At 52.1% G+C, this 15,439-nt stretch overlaps 1 protein-coding gene across 2 annotated transcripts in view; it reads right to left on the bottom strand.

Moving 5' to 3' along the window:
* SLC41A3 (solute carrier family 41, member 3) overlaps window positions 1-15,439 on the bottom strand; it is a 79,248-nt gene that overhangs the window by 44,965 nt on the left and 18,844 nt on the right. Inside the window, exons 1-2 of one of the 2 annotated variants that reach the window (XM_011950760.1) lie at window positions 7,092-8,089; window positions 1,696-1,803 (exon numbers count right to left, since the gene is read on the bottom strand). In XM_011950760.1, the coding sequence (XP_011806150.1) occupies window positions 1,696-1,803; window positions 7,092-7,286 (303 nt within the window). In that variant the 5' untranslated portion in view covers window positions 7,287-8,089. Of the gene's footprint in view, window positions 1-1,695; window positions 1,804-7,091; window positions 8,090-15,439 lie in introns of those variants that run through there. The other variant, XM_011950758.1, reaches the window with a different exon arrangement.

The following is a 15,439-nucleotide window of genomic DNA, read 5'->3' as shown; positions in this document are numbered from 1 at the left end:
CCCAGCAGTTTGGGAGGTCACTTGAGGTCAGGAGTTCAAGACCAACCTGATCAACTTGGTGAAACCAGGCCTCTGCTAAAAATACAAAAATTGGCTGGGTGTGCTGGCACACACCTGTAATCCAGCTACTCGGGAGGCTTAGGCATGAGAATCACTTGAGCCCAGGAGGCAGGGGCTGCAGTGAGCCAAGATCATGCCACTGGACTCCGGCCTGAGTGACACAGCAAAACTGTCTCAAAAAAAAAAAAAAAAATGCAGTTAAGTACTATGAAACAAACACCTGAAATGCCTCCATGGCAGAGATTACTATCAATATTTTTTTCCCTCCCAAACACTGACCAAAACAATTGTGCACACATATATGCATGTATACACACGAGTTGTGTGTGCATGTGTGTGGCTGCATCATGTTACCAGCTGCTCAGACATTTCCACATCCCACAAGGCTCCACATGATGTGGCCCCAGGTGTTAGTTTCCTCTTGCTGTTACAACAAACTTAGTGGCTTACAACAAAAGAAATCCATCCTCTTACAGTTCTGGAGGACAGGAGTCTGAAATGAGTCTTACGGGGCCAAAATCAAAACTTCACTCTCTCTGGAAGCTCTAGGGGAGAATCTGTCTCCTTCTCTTTCCTAGCACACAGAGCTCCATCCCTTGGCTCACGGCCCTTCCTCCATTATCAAAGCCAGGAGCACAGCATCTTTCCTCTTTTATGCTGCTTCCACCACATGGCCTTTTTTCCTGTCTGAAATGTCTCTCTGATCCCCTCTATAAGGACCCCTGTGGTTATACTGGGTCTATCTGGATAATCCATGACAATCTCCCATCCCAAGGGGCTTCTCTTAGTCACTTCTGCAAAGGCCTCTTCCCTATAAGTTAACATCCACAGGTTCCAAGACCAGGACCTGGTTATCTTCGGGGCCACTGGTGGGCCACTCACACCTCACCTATCTCTTCAGCCTCATGTTCGGCAGCCCCCTGCCCCCACCCCATCTGCCCTCTGCTCTCTAGCTATGTTGCTGTCCTCTCAGTTCCTTGAACACACCACAACCCAACCTCCTCTTGCCACAGTCTTTGTCACCTACAGGATATCACATGGGCATCAGAGAAAGGGAGAAACCATTCTGTGTAGTAGAAGGGAAAAAGCTTCAGTCTCCTGGGATAGCTGGGAAGGTGTGAGAAGAGCTGGCAAAGCTAGGAACTGTGTTGGTTCAAGCACCCAGAGAAGACACCTCCAGTGATCAAGCATTCAGGGAGCCATTCTAGGGAGTAGAAGCCACTGAGGAAGGTTAACCTGGGTGACAAATCCTTCCTGCTCCTCCATGGAACCCTCCATCAGGTCTGCATTGCTTGTCGTGTCTTCTGCGTGAATGTGTGATGGGGCTGAGCTCAGGGTCCAGGTGGATGCGGGTGGGAGAGCAGTGTGCAGACTCGGGGCACGTGGCACCCACTGATATTTAGGTCAAAGGAGGAACGGGGGCACGCAGGGTTGTGCACATCCCTCAGTCATCCAGTTTGGTAGTGGAAAGCCAGGGTGTTGGGCTGGGAGAGGGACCAGGGACAGCATCATGAGGTAACAAAACCCAGAAATATCCATTGTTTTGGAGAATCCAACCCACCGCCCGCGAGCCAGGGGAGACCAAGTGATCTGCCCCACGTTATGGCCGCCTCAAATGTCCAGATGTCCACTTACAACTGTGGAGAGTCTGGATGCCAGTGTCATCTCCAGGTTCCCCTTCAAGCCCACCAGGGGCGGCACCAACGTCAAAAGGTCTTTCACCTCCACAAACACAGGCCAGTGCTGGTAGGGAAAGAGTAAGGAGATAAGCCAAACACACACGTCAGCAAATCTCTGGAAATTTCTGGAGGGAACCTTCAGCAAGTCACTTTTCACTCCCTATAAAATGATCAAATAGGACTAGGTTGTTTCTTAAATGACTTTAAACTAAACAGAAATAAATGAAGCTGTGAAAACCTTTTTAGTGCTGTTCACTGAATCAGCATCAGTGGCCGTAAGCACACTGCAGGCTGGGCCAGGCTGGAGGCCAGCGGGTGGCAGCCATGCTGCATGTGCTCTGCACTGTGTTCTGTAGAGGCATGCATGGGTTCCGGACGAGAAAGCTGGGGAATTTCTCATGAATGGGGAGGCCTACAAACACCTGCAAGACGGCCAGGCTGAGGAAGGGCCCTGCCTCTATTGGGGATCCAGGATCTTCACACAGGCCATGCAGGCCCTGCCTCCCTCTGTCCCCAGGTCCAGGGACTGCGTGCAAGCTGCCACTGAGCACCCTGTGGGGCTCAGGGTTTTTAAAAACATAGCATATGCCTCTATCCCATTAAATGTAGAAAAATCAAGAACTTCAAAGACAGATGAAAGGGATTCATGCTTCAAGGAAAATGGGAGAGAAAACACTTATTAGTAGAGGTGAAAACAATTCTTAACTGTTTAACGTGCAATTAGATGTTCCCCTAAATCAGTTTTAATGCCCCATCTGATCCTACTGATTTATTTTGCCTGTCTGGCTGCTGCAGAGATCTTTGACGCCTAACACTAGAAGCTTCTCCTGGTTTTGGAATTCTAGACCTGGAAACAAATCCCTGCTTTGTCATCAAGGAGAAAGGTGGCCTGGGATCTAGGCCCTGTCCCTCCCCTACAAGGCAAGAGCTGTGTAAAGACGTGCAAACCCACTCAGCCTCTAGGGACCTGGACCATCGTCCACAAGCTGCCCAGCAACAGGCTTGACCAGGCGTGAAGGTGAAGAGATCAGGCCAGAAGCCCTTTAAGACTCCTTTCTGCTCTCAGACCAAGGAAGATGAGCACTGTTTAGTTTCTTCCTGTACCTTATCTACCGGGCCATGGCATTCAGAATCCAGTTCCAGCTCTAGTGGAGTCCTGAGTTTGTCCTCTCTTAAAACTTGAGAAGAAAGCAACGCCACCAGGCAAGGTGTCCTCCCACGCCTCACAGTCTCCTGGTGGCATCTGGCCACAGCTCTGTGCAGTTGTCCTCTCAGCCTGTACACTCCTCCACCCACCATAGGGTGGGCCTCTGTCCTCAGCAAGGGAACCAAGACCATCACGTACTCCCCAGCTGGCCTTCGGGCACCACCACCCACACTCTTCCCAGCCTCCTGTGGAGCCCAATGTGCTCATGGGCACTCTCTCTGCCTATACCCAAGACCCGGCACCCACCAACCCCAAAGTCACAGCAAACCCCTCCTTTCAGCCTGCCCCACCCGGCAGCCTTCCTCCTGCTCTCCCAGCACTACTACCTTTGAACAAATGCCTGTCCTCACCCATCACCCTCAGTGCTGCAGCCCTATGGCTCTCACTATCTCCCTAAAGGAAGTGAGGACACCTTTGAGGCGTGGGAGGACACCTTGCCTGGTGGCCTCCTGATGGGTAAGCCCCATCTGCTGCTCTCCCTGCAGGGTGGCACTGTCCCCCGGCCCCTGCACGGATAAAGCACCTGCTGACAGGCACAGCTCTGCACCCTCTCCCCTGGCCTCTGAGCCTCCAGCCCCCAGTCCTGTGCCCACCTCACTATCCACCCAGTCTCGACCCCTCTTCCTCCACCTGACCATGTTAATACTGACCTTCCTTCCTGCTTTCTCTTCAGTTCTCCTTTCTCCCCACACCCTCTCCCTTCGGCAGCTCGAGTACCCTTCCACTGCCCACCCAGCACTGTCTTCCAGTAGCCACCCCACCTGCTCCATGCTCCTGGGGCTTTCAGCAGGCAGCCTAGGCGGGAGATGGGGTGGAAGCTGAATCCTGATGCACGGTGGTCCCATCCTCCTTGCCAGCGGTTGCTATGACTCTGGTCAAGTGAGATCTGAGAAGTCCTGTCTGGTCACATTGGGTATCACACAACCATGATGGGACCAAAATCTACGGACACTGGCTGAACTGTGTCCCCCAAAACTCATATGGTGAAGTCCTCATGCCTAGTACCAAAACATGACTGTATTTGGAGAGACTGTCTTTAATGAGATAATTAAGTTGAAATGCAGTCATGAGGGTGGGTCCTAGCCCAGCATGAGTGGCATCCTCACTGGAGGAGGAAATCTGGACCTAGACATGTACAGAGGGGAGACCATGTGAAGACACAGGGCCATCTGCAAAGCTCAAAAACCAACCCTGCCAACACTTTCATCTCAGACTTCTGGCCTCTGGAATTGTGGAAAAAAATCAGTTTCTGTTGTTTCAGCTACCTGCTCTGTGGTATTTTTTTATGGCAGTCCTAGCAAACTGATACAAATATAAAGTGAAAAAATGCTAGGTGACACAGTTAATCCAGTAATTAACTAATTCTGTCCTATCTCTAGACTTCTTTACAGAGATAATAAGTGTCTTTGTTTTTAAAGTCCCTTTGAGTTAGTTCTCCTGTTACCTGCAGCCAACAGCAAATATACTGACTGACACCCTGGTCTCGCGTGGGTGCCCCCCAATGTTTACAGCTCGGAAGTCTCTGTGAGCATAAGATCTGCCCATCCAACTCTGGTTGAACACCCCACAAGCACGTCAAATCCCAAATCTCCAAACTTCTCCTCGCCACCCGTGTCCTTCCTGCTCTGCCAGCCAGGACTCAACGCCTTCTTTTCTCCAATCTGACATTCAAGTCATCACAAGTTTTAAATTCTGCCACCGCCCTCTCCAGCAACACTTTAAAGATGCCTATATCAGTCACTGAGGAGGCTGAAATCATCAGAAATAATGATTCTTGGACTTGAGGGGCTCTGAACTCTGCCCACAGTCCCCCAGCTCTTCCCTGCTCCTCCAGCCTCACCCTCGGGGTCATCTTTGACACCACTGCCTGGGGTGAGTTTTGTGGCACAATTATGACCCTATCACTCAGCCACCTGTAACCCTTCACTGCCAACTCCTCTCCTGAGTATACCTAACGCATAAGTCCTATGAACCCCAAAGACACACAAGCACATGACAAGAACAGTCAATGCAAACCCACAGCGCTGGAGTCAGAGGTGGGGCTGAGACAGCTGAGCACAGAGGACTCTGCTGGGGCTCTGCTGAGGATGCCCCGGGTGGGGCTGCAATGGCCCCTGTACCTTGAGGTGGTCCATGGAGACACACACAGGAATTGTGTCCTCTCCTACGTGTCTATGCTACCCTTCAATAAAACCAGCAAGACACTCATTTTAACATAAAGCAAACACCTGCTACACTCAGTGCACAGCACACCCTCTGAGCAGAGCAGACACAGCTCCTCATTCCTGCCCAGTGTCCCTTTCCCCATGACAGCAGCCACCCCGTCCCTGACTTTCCCCAAATGCACACTATCATTCGCCCATATCTTTGCACATAAATCCCTCTGCTTGGAATATTCACGTCTTTTCAGGGCATCCTGGAAATTGCTACATTACCTTTAAAGTCCAAATCAAATTGTCCTGCTCCTCTGCAGATCCCCTGACCTCTAAGAATGACTGCTCCCTCTTCCTTCAAGGCAAAGACCTGCTTGTGGCCTCCACTCCCTGCCCAGCCCTCCGGAATGCCTGACAGTCTCTCTCCCCAGCATCAACTGGGTGGTCTCAGGGAAGGAGCGATAAGCACAGCTCTAGGGTGAGGCTACTGGGGGAAGAAGTGGGTATTCAGGTTGCAAATCCATAGAAACACAGGCTTTCTAATGGGGGGCTGGCCAGGATGCAAAAGGCCACCCTAGTCCCAAAAGGGGATGAGTGTCCCATCAACTGAGACGAGCAAGCAGAAGCTGCCTGGGAGGTATCGTGAGCTCACATTAGGAGCCTGGGTGGCCTGGTGGGTACAGGCTGTCCCTCTCCAACTTGGAGCCGGGGCACAGACAGACGCTGAGTCGCCATTAGGAAGGAGGTGCTGCGTACACTCAGGAACATGAAACACTATTTGGGGTGTCCTTGTGGGCTGAAATTTTAAATTTACATTTACAGATTAAAAAGCAAAACTGCGGGCCAGGCACGGTGGCTCACGCCTGTAATCCCAGCACTTTGGGAGGCTGAGGTGGGTAGATCACGAGGTCAGGAGTTCGAGACCAGCCTGGCCAACATGGTGACACCCCACCTCTACTAAAAATCCAAAAAAAATTAGCTGGGCATGGTGGTGGATGCCTGTAATCCCAGCTACTTGGGAACTGAGGCAGAAGAATCATTTGAACCTAGGAGGCAGAGGATGAAGTGAGCCAAGATTGTGTCATTGCATTCCAGCCTGGGCGACAGGGCAAGACTCCATCTCAAAAAAAAAAAAAAAAAAGCAAAACTGCCTAGTATAAACCATATATGTATATGTTTACATGTACATAGAAAATTGTCTTGAAAGTTCCACAGCAGCAGTGATAGAGATGAGGGGACAGCCTTCCTCCATTGCTTGGGTAGATTTTCCAATTTTTCTAAACTGACTCTACGAAATGCTTCAGCTGACAGATAGCACAAACCTCTCAATGATTCCAACACGCTGCCTGAACCAAGCTAGGGGAGAAACAGATTGTGATAAGCAAATCTCCCTCAGCACATGCCTCCACTGCAGGGAGACCGCTGTGGCCCTCCCACCTGCACCCTCGGGCTCCAAACCTTGTCCTTTTTCACCAGGGGCCACACCAGGATGCTGAGGGCTGGGCACACCGCAGCTCTGCCTGCAGCGGTCATGCCCCCACCCTACAGGGACCACAGCACACAGACTCAGTGATCTGGTTCTCACAATTCTGTGAGGTGGGGGCTTTCATTATCCCCATTTTACAGATGGGGAAATCAAGGCAGAACAGTGTGACTAAAAATCCCCTCCACTGGTGAGTGGCAGACTCTGCCTCGTGAGCCCACATGCCCTGGGAGGAAGGTGGTTTGAGCTCCTTGGGCTGAGGAGGCACACGTAGGCTAAGGTTCTAACAAACCTCCATCATTCTGTGAATCTCCAGTGCTGAGGTCTCAGTGTTGGAGGTCCCTCCTGACAGCCTCACTGACACCCGGGACACCCAAGCGGCAAGAGCAGGTTCAGGGCTGCTGTCCCACTCTGGAGGCCCCTTATGAATCCAGCCTCCCTGTCTGTGATGCCAGGAGACCCGGTCTGTGTGTCTCCCACCCCTGATCGCCCAGACACCCAGTACGCACTTGAACGGTGTTCATCACCAGGCCGGCCGCCATCATGCACAAGCCGGACAGCAGAATGGGCACCACGACCTGGCACATGATGGTGAAGAAAGACTCAGGCAAGACCCCATGTGGGGACCGGGTGAGCTCACAGCTGAAGCCTCGCAGCTTCTTGCCCCGAAAGAAAAACTCCAGATTCAGCTGGGTGACCACCATGGCCAGGCAACGCAACACGATCCCAGGAGCATGAAGTTGGAGCCTGGGGTGCTCCAGTCCTCTCCTCCTGGCCCACACCAGGACGCTGTTCCCAAGAAGTTCACACAAACAGAAGCTTCCCAGTCGCCAGGTGCCGTGCGCCTGCAGAAAGCTCCCCAACAGCCCCTTGGCCGAGGGCCAGCACAGATGAGTGAGGAACAAAGGCCAGTGTGACTCAGGGCCTCATTACGGAGACTCTGCTGTCCCTCCCTGAAGGTCAGGCTCTCCTCAGACAGTGGCTGTGTGTCCGCCGGGACCTCCCTCTGCCGGCCTGCCATGGAGGCTCATGGTCCCTCCACACTGGCCTTGACAGCAATCAGCAGCCCAGCAGGCCGGTCCATACTGGCTTGGGCTGGACAGAGCTGGAGCGTACGTGGGGCCTGGCCTTGGTGAGTGCCCACACAGAGGTCTGCTGACACCACGCCCTGTACAAGTGTCCTGGGCTGTTCCCCTCCTGGCAGAGGAGGGCCTGGGGAGATATCGGCACAGAGGGACTGCCTCCTCGGGCCAGCTCTACAGACCTCAAGTTTTATTCCTCAAGGCCAACAGTCTGTGGGTCTCCAAGCAGAAAGCCACGCCCTGGGTCATCTCGAGTTGTGTCCAGCCAGGGGGTTCATGGCCACAGGAAGCTGTGTTCACAGAAAAAAACGCAGCCCTGTTCTCCCTCCATGGCCTGGAAGACTTATAAAAATGCTTCCAAAGTGACCTCACTTTCTTCAGCTACAAAGGTGAGACTGGCCCTGCTGACCCCACCTCACCCAGAGAAGAAGGGGCTGGGAAGCCACTTCTGACTCCTGGGGTTCTGTTGTTGGGTGTGTCCTCTGTGCATTCCACAGGCACCAGGAACAGAATGTTCAGGCCTGAGGGCAGGCTGGGGCAGGCAGAAGCCCGAAGCTGGGGGTCAGACTCACATCGGCTGAACCCAGGACTGTGGTCAGGTCTAGGCCTCACTTCCACTCCCATCCCTAAACTGTCACCCTAGTGGACACCTTATCTGCTTCTCCCGTCGGACAGCCTATCCCAGGCTCAAGTGCAGACCCCAGCCTGGAGTCCACTGCCCTCCCCAGTGTGGATCCTACCGGCCTCCCCAAGGCTGTCCCTGCAACCCAACTCCAGATGAATTTCTCCAGCACCTGTTCCCCTCATGCCCCCAATATTCCTTGCACTGAGTCTTTGCACACACCCTTCATTTACTCATTCATTCAACAGATATTTTCAAGCCCCTCGTAGGACCAATGCATAATGGGCCCTAAACTCCAGCACAATTCCCACTGAGAGCTAGAGTTTCTACCCCCCTCTCCCCTCTGTCCCCAAAGCTTAACTGAGAGAACAAAGTGGAAGAGACGCTGTGGCAGTTTCTGGGCGTGGATCTTAAGAAACTGACAACTTCTATGTCCTATCTCTTGGGCTGCTCATGCTCCCAGTTACTCTGCTGTGAGGAAGACCACGTGGTCACAGGTAGAGGCCGTAAGCCAGGGTCTTGCCCACAGCCCAGCCTTGCACACGGGTGCACCATCTTGGGCTGGCCCAACAGCCTCGGTGCAGAGCAGAAGGTTCTTCTCTCCAGGCCCTGCCCAACCTGTGGATTCCGCATCAAACAGTAATTGGCTTTAAACAAACTGCTAAGCTTTGGTGTCCTTTGTTATGCAGCCATAGTTAACTGCATTTGGGGAATCTCTTCCCGTGATCTCGCTATTTCAGATGTAGCAACTCCCAAACTTCTCACAGCCCAGACCTCTCCTCCGAGCATTCAGACCATATACCTAAGCCCTGGTAGGGATGAGCATGTGTCTCACTCTGCCAGTCTCTCAGGACTGCCATTTCCAAGCCTGCCTCTCCCAAGTGGCCTGCCTCAAGGAAAGGTTCTGCCAGAAATACAAGCCTCACTCTGAGCCCTGACCACCTCAGTCCCACATTCACTCTGCATGTGCCCATACCTCTCCCACAGTTGTCCCCCACTCCCGCCCACAGACGCTGCCTTTGCCACGGCCCTTTGTCCCTCTAACCTATCTCCCCACAAAACCAGTGTGTGCTCTTCACAGGCACAACCCACAGGGGCACTATGAGGATGGTGCTTGCTTGCACATCCTCCATGGCAATCAACACACAGCCTGAGAAAGGGGCATCTGGACCCCTTGCAATCTGGAAAGACACATCCACGTGATCCTCCTTCTTTCTAGTACACAGTCATATGCTGCAGCGGCAGAGGGAACTTCTCACGACCTTCATGGGGGCCATGCCCATGCTCCTCCCCTCTGCTGTGGGCCGACGCATCACCCAGGCCAAACATCTGCTAGGCCTTGTGGCCAGCTGAGGCACCTCCTCTCAGCCAGAGCCTAACAGTGATTTCCCCAGAATTCCCAATGTACTCTCTGAACCTCTCTGAAGACAGGTCCCACTTATGCATAACAGAAGCATGAAATGCAGGTGTATCTGCTCTCCCTCCCTGGCACACACCCTTCCTGAGAACAGAGCCCTTCTCATTGCTGCAATCTTGGGGATTCTCCATGGCTCCACTCCACAGATCAGTACTTAAGGACTAGTATTTGCCAGCCTCCACCCTAAATGCCAGGGTACACTGTGAGCAGAACAAACACAGGTTATCAGATAGTCAAAAAAAAAGAGAGAGAAAGAAATGATGATCTGTGACAAATGCTCTGAAGGAAACCCAGGGCATAACGAGGGCACAGAGCAGACTTGGCCACACGCAAACACTCAGTCACTGCAAATGAATGAAGGAATGCCCGTTTGTTCCCTTGTGCAGCAGTCTGTAATTCTCAGAGCTCTCTCACATTCTATCATTTTCACAATAGCCCTGGGATGTTCACAGGAACTACAGCATTCTGTTTTGCAAACGAAGAAAATGAACAGTTTTCCCAAGATCACACAGCAAGTTAGTGTCAAAGGCAGGCCAAGACCCTCAGCTTCTGGGCTGCTACTCCTGCCTGCCAACCCCATCGCTGTCCGTCATCCATGGTTAGGATCAGTTTGTTCAAACAGGAGATTGAACCGGCAGGAGGCAGAGAGAAATGGCCTGATTCTGAGAGAAGTGTTGCAGAAGGTTACTGGTTTAAAGGCATCACCTGGTTAAAGACAGAGTCCTCTAGGCTGGCCTAGTTTCTCTGGCTGCTCAAGGTCTGTTGTGGGATGCACATTCCTAAGGCACACAGCTGAGAAGACCCCAGACAGGTGATCACTTCCTTCAGGTGTCAGTACCTCTCAGTGTCGTCATAGTTTTGGACATGGTCGAACATCATTGCACAACTTATAATCATACACAGTGAATCCTGGAACCATCCTCATCAGCACAGGAGATGCAGAAATAAACAACTATTTGCATACTCTCATACAGAAAGAGGTGTCTGATCAAGTAAGTTACAAAACATTACAAAAATGTTTCTTGAATCTGTTTAAAAATTGAGTGAGAGGCCAGGCGCAGTGGCTCACGCCTGTAATCCCAGCACTTTGGGAGGCCGAGGTGGGCAGATCATCTGAGGTCAGGAGTTCGAGACCAGACTGACCAACATGGAGAAACCTCGTCTCTACTAGTAATACAAAAATTAGCTGGGCATAGTGGCGCACGCCTGTAATCCCAGCAACTCGGGAGGCTGAGGCACCAGAATTGCTTGAACCCAGGAGGCAGAGGTTGCGGTGAGCTGAGATCATGCCATTATGCTCCAGCCTGGAAAACAAGAGCGAAACTCTGTCTCCAAAAAAAATTGAGTGAGAAAGATACACACACAGACACACACACACACACACACACACACACACATGTGCATGCACTGTGAAACATTCAGAAGGATATATACCAAAATGCTAACAGTAGTTGCCTTTGGGTGGTGGGTTCATAAGTAATCTTTATTTTATAATTTTCTGTCTATTCTGACAATTGTGATTATTTCCTTTTATAAATCAAGAAAAACTGTCATCAAAAGCAAATAATGTAATTATATAAGAAAAATGACTTTCCTGTGAAAACCTGAGAACAAAACATGTCAACACAGCTCACTGAGTTATAATCCAGAAAATCAAGAGTGTGGTTTTAAAAATAGCTCAGTAGCACAGCAGAAAAATCTGAGAGCTTGAACTAGATTCCAGCTACATGGAGCACCAGGTGGAAGCTGGGTCCGGCGGTTTCTGTGTGACCTCTGGGCCTCCAGTCCACCCCACAGCCCACAGCATGAGCAAGTGGCACAAGATCAGTGGTGCTCACCCATCAGGGGCACCAGGACCACCTGAGGGGCTTCTGCAACAGGCCGCCCAGACCCCACAAAGACCACAGGATCAGAACACTGAGGACCACTGATCTCTGCCCACCGCCTCATTCTTACTGGGGTGTGTTTTTAGGGGAGGGTCCACACAGCGTGGGCAGGGGCTCTGGAGTACATTTCTGATGCTGCAGCAGGAACTGCTCATTTACCAGTAGCAGTTTCCAACACAGCATCCAATTCATTTCTCAGGGTCACCCTGACCCTCGGCAGGTTCTCAGCCAGATGGTCATTCTTACAGGCATGAATTCTTCCCCCATCTTGTTCAGATCTCACAGATCAGGTCAATTAAATTTTAAATAACTCTTAAGGTTCTTCTTTATTTTCTGCTTCTGATCTCGACTGGCAGAAACCACCCACAGGTGAAGATGAAAGACTTGTCCACCCCCTGCCAGGCTGGCCTGCTCATGCACTGTCTCCAAGCCGCCTCTCTTGCCTCCCCTGAAACACCTCCCCCTGGGGAAAGGGGATCTTCTTGGCCTCCCTCCACAGGGCCGCTCCCACCATTTGCTGGAGCACACAGCCCTCACTGCTATCAACATTGACCCCAGCACCTGCTGTGTGAGCGGCATGAGGGCAGGACTGTCTGCCTGGCACAGGTACACAGTATATGCTGCCTGAATGAATGAATGAATGAATGAATGAACGAACTGCTGTGGCCCTCACCTGCCCTGGGCTGGGTGTCAAGGGTCCACCATACCCTTAACCCAAGGGTGAGACCCCCCCTCCCTCACCAATGAGGTGAAGAGGAGGTGACCATAACTGGCTCACGAACAGATGGGCCCACCGTGACTGAGGACACATGGCCAGCTCTCCCTGCCTGCTGTTTGCTTGCTAACAAGCCCTAACAGTCAGCTGGGATACAACTGCCAGTTGCTATCTCTCTTGGGCTCTGTCATCTCCTCCCACCCTAAAGGGCTGTTTTTGCCCCCATGACGAGAACTACCATTAACTGACTACAGGCTGGTGTGAGTCTGGCGTGTGCTCCCTGGCACTCCTGCCACCTGGTCTGATTTACAAATTGGCTTGACAAGGTGAGACTCCACAGACCCTCCCCTGCTCCCCATTAAAACAGTTAATACCACCCAATGCAAATTACAACAGCACCTTCAAGTAGGGAAACTTACTATGCAAGACTTAAACAGGGTACGTCAATCTCCCTGCTTCTCCTTTACACAGGGCAATTTGGCTCATTCCTAAACCTGCAGAGAACGAAAGGGTGCCTCCTGGTGGATTACCATCACCTTAATGCCGTGACCCTGTCCATTCAGACCCCACATCCGGCACCGAATATTACAGAAATCACTGACTCCATCCAAATCAACTGGCACTTCACTGCTATAGACTTGGTTAATACATTCTGTTCAGTGTCTACTTCACCAGCCTCTCAGACACAGTTGGCCTTCACCTCTAAAGGGACACTAGATATCTTTTCCAGGCTCCCCATGGGGACCTCCACAGCTCTGCCATCACACACAGTCATGTGGCCAAGGTCTCCCCTGCATCTGCCTTTCTCAGGAACACAGTTATATTACACTGACGATGCCTTCCTCCAGGCTCCTTTGACTCACTAATTAAGGCATACAAGCAACTCACAAAGGCACTCACAAAGAGAGCAGGGGCCATCACCCCACATGTGGTGTGAGGCCTGGCACCTTGGTTAAACGCCTGAAAAATATTTGGTAAACTGAGAGCCGTTCCATCCCCAACACTGCAACAAAAGAGCTATTAACTCTCTCAGCATCCACAACATTAATACAAGTGTCTAACATCTTTTAGTTCCTTTTGCGTTCCGGACCTTTGGGTGCCTGTGACAGTGATGACACCCAGTGGAGGTCCCTTTGCCACTTTCCTTTTGAGTTCTGGAAGCAACATATTTCTCATCTACAAATTTTACTTATGCCCATTTATGCTGTCATCTGCAAAGCAAGCCAACTCAAACGGACCACTCCAACAAAAGGTTCTAGGATCTGCCCAAGTTAAAATCAGCAGTCACTCCTATTAGTGCCCCCAGAAACGCCTTCATGGAAGAGAGGGGCATTAGCAACTTCCCCTCAAGCCCTGGAGTCTACAGGCTGATGGCCATAAGTTGTCTTGGGGCTGTGGATCCAGGGAAATGCTCTCCTCCACCCTGCACTGTGCACCATCAGAGAAGCAGCTGCTGGACACACGCTGGGCTCTCCTGGAAGCACAGGTTCTCACAGACGCTGTGCCTGTGACCCTCCATTTCCACTACCCATTATGCCTTCACATGTGGCACCCCCAAGCTCAGTACGGCTACTGAGGTCTCCTTAAAAATAGAATGGAGCCAAACCTGGGCCCTCTGGCATATGCCACCTGCAGAAGGGGTGGTCTCCCCTGTCCTCAGTCCTTTGCCAGATGCCATGGTGCCAGAGGAGTCACCCCTCCCTGGGCCCCTTGACTACCCAAGGCCCTTGAGATGGGCTGGCCATTCATGGTGGGAGCTATAGGCTTCACAGAGGGTGCTGCCATGTAATATGTGAGGGAGCTCAGGGGAAGGCTGCTGCTTCCCATCTTAACCAGGAAGTCCCTGAGAAGCAGCAAACCTCCAAGGGTCAGCACAGTGGCCAAGTATCAGGCAATCAACAGCATGGGCACCCTGGCCTGCTGGCGCTCCCTCTGCACTTGTGCACAGGCTCTTGGCCCAGGGCCTCGAAGCTGCCCCACTTGGGGGTACAGAGCTCTGGGAATTTTCTGCCTCACTGACACACACAATATAGAACAGGGTAACAAATGCCTACACATACACTACAGCCACACACAAGGCCTCAGACAGTCACTCCTGATCCTCTCTAAGGTTCAGGCACGGCGACGGTGGCCAAGGCCCTCATTTCCTTCTTGAAATACAGAGCACCAGCTCTGCAGGAAGCACCCAGTGGAGCCCCTACTTCCCGGGTGGGCCACAGGCAGCCAGGGTTAGCAGGAGGCACATGGGCCCCTCAAAGAACTCTGATGAAGTGACAGGTGGCAAAGGGACCTCCACTGGGTGTCACCACTGTCACAGGCACTGATTAAGCCAGATCCAACCCCCCCTCCCCGCCCCAAGGACACATACTCCCCATACCCAGGCCACCAAACCCCTTCCTGGACACAAAGCAGACACTTTTCACTTTTCAAGGGCACCACATGGCACTCTCTCTCCTGGCCAAGGGTCTACGCTGCTTCCTGGAGAGGCTCTTCTATTCCCTGGAAGTCTCAGTCACCATCAAGGCTTAAGCTGGCATCAAGGCATCAAGGGGTCAATGGTGGCGTAAGGCCTAAAACTCCGAAGTGCTGCCTCGACACCTGGAGAAAGCAAAGACGCTGTGAGTAGCGCGTTCCCCTCCTGACTCTGCTCCTATGGACGAGGTTCCCAGCCCAAGAGACTCCTTATCTCAGGGCAGGAACTGTCCCTCCACATCCCTGAGGAGCCCGCGTCAGTTTCTGCCACCCTGTGGAATTACGCAAATAGTCAGGAATGGAGGGCGGGTTTCCCACTCTCTTGTTATGACAAATCTTGCCCCCTACATCCCCTGCTGGCTCACTCCGCTCCCGAGTGGCCCTACAAGGTGTGCGACATCCTCCTGCCTGGGTGATCGGCATGAGGACTGACAAATTGCCGTGGTCCCCACCTGTCCAGAGCCAGGTGTTGAGTGTCCACCATCCCCATAACCCTAGGGCAGGACCCCCACATCCTCACCAGCAGAGTAAAGAGGAGGCAATCAGAAGGGGCCCAAGAGGGAGAGCCTCCCGTAGCTGAAGCCAGATATCAGTCCTTTTCTATAAAAATGCTAAAAGAAATGAAAGAAGGAGTAAAACAGTATGGACCCAACTCTCCTTACA

This window comes from Colobus angolensis, unplaced genomic scaffold (assembly GCF_000951035.1).
Source record: "Colobus angolensis palliatus isolate OR3802 unplaced genomic scaffold, Cang.pa_1.0 Scaffold31, whole genome shotgun sequence".
NCBI lineage: Eukaryota > Metazoa > Chordata > Mammalia > Primates > Cercopithecidae > Colobus > Colobus angolensis.
Note: the sequence above shows the minus strand (reverse complement) of the source record. Positions and strands in the feature narration are given on the sequence as shown.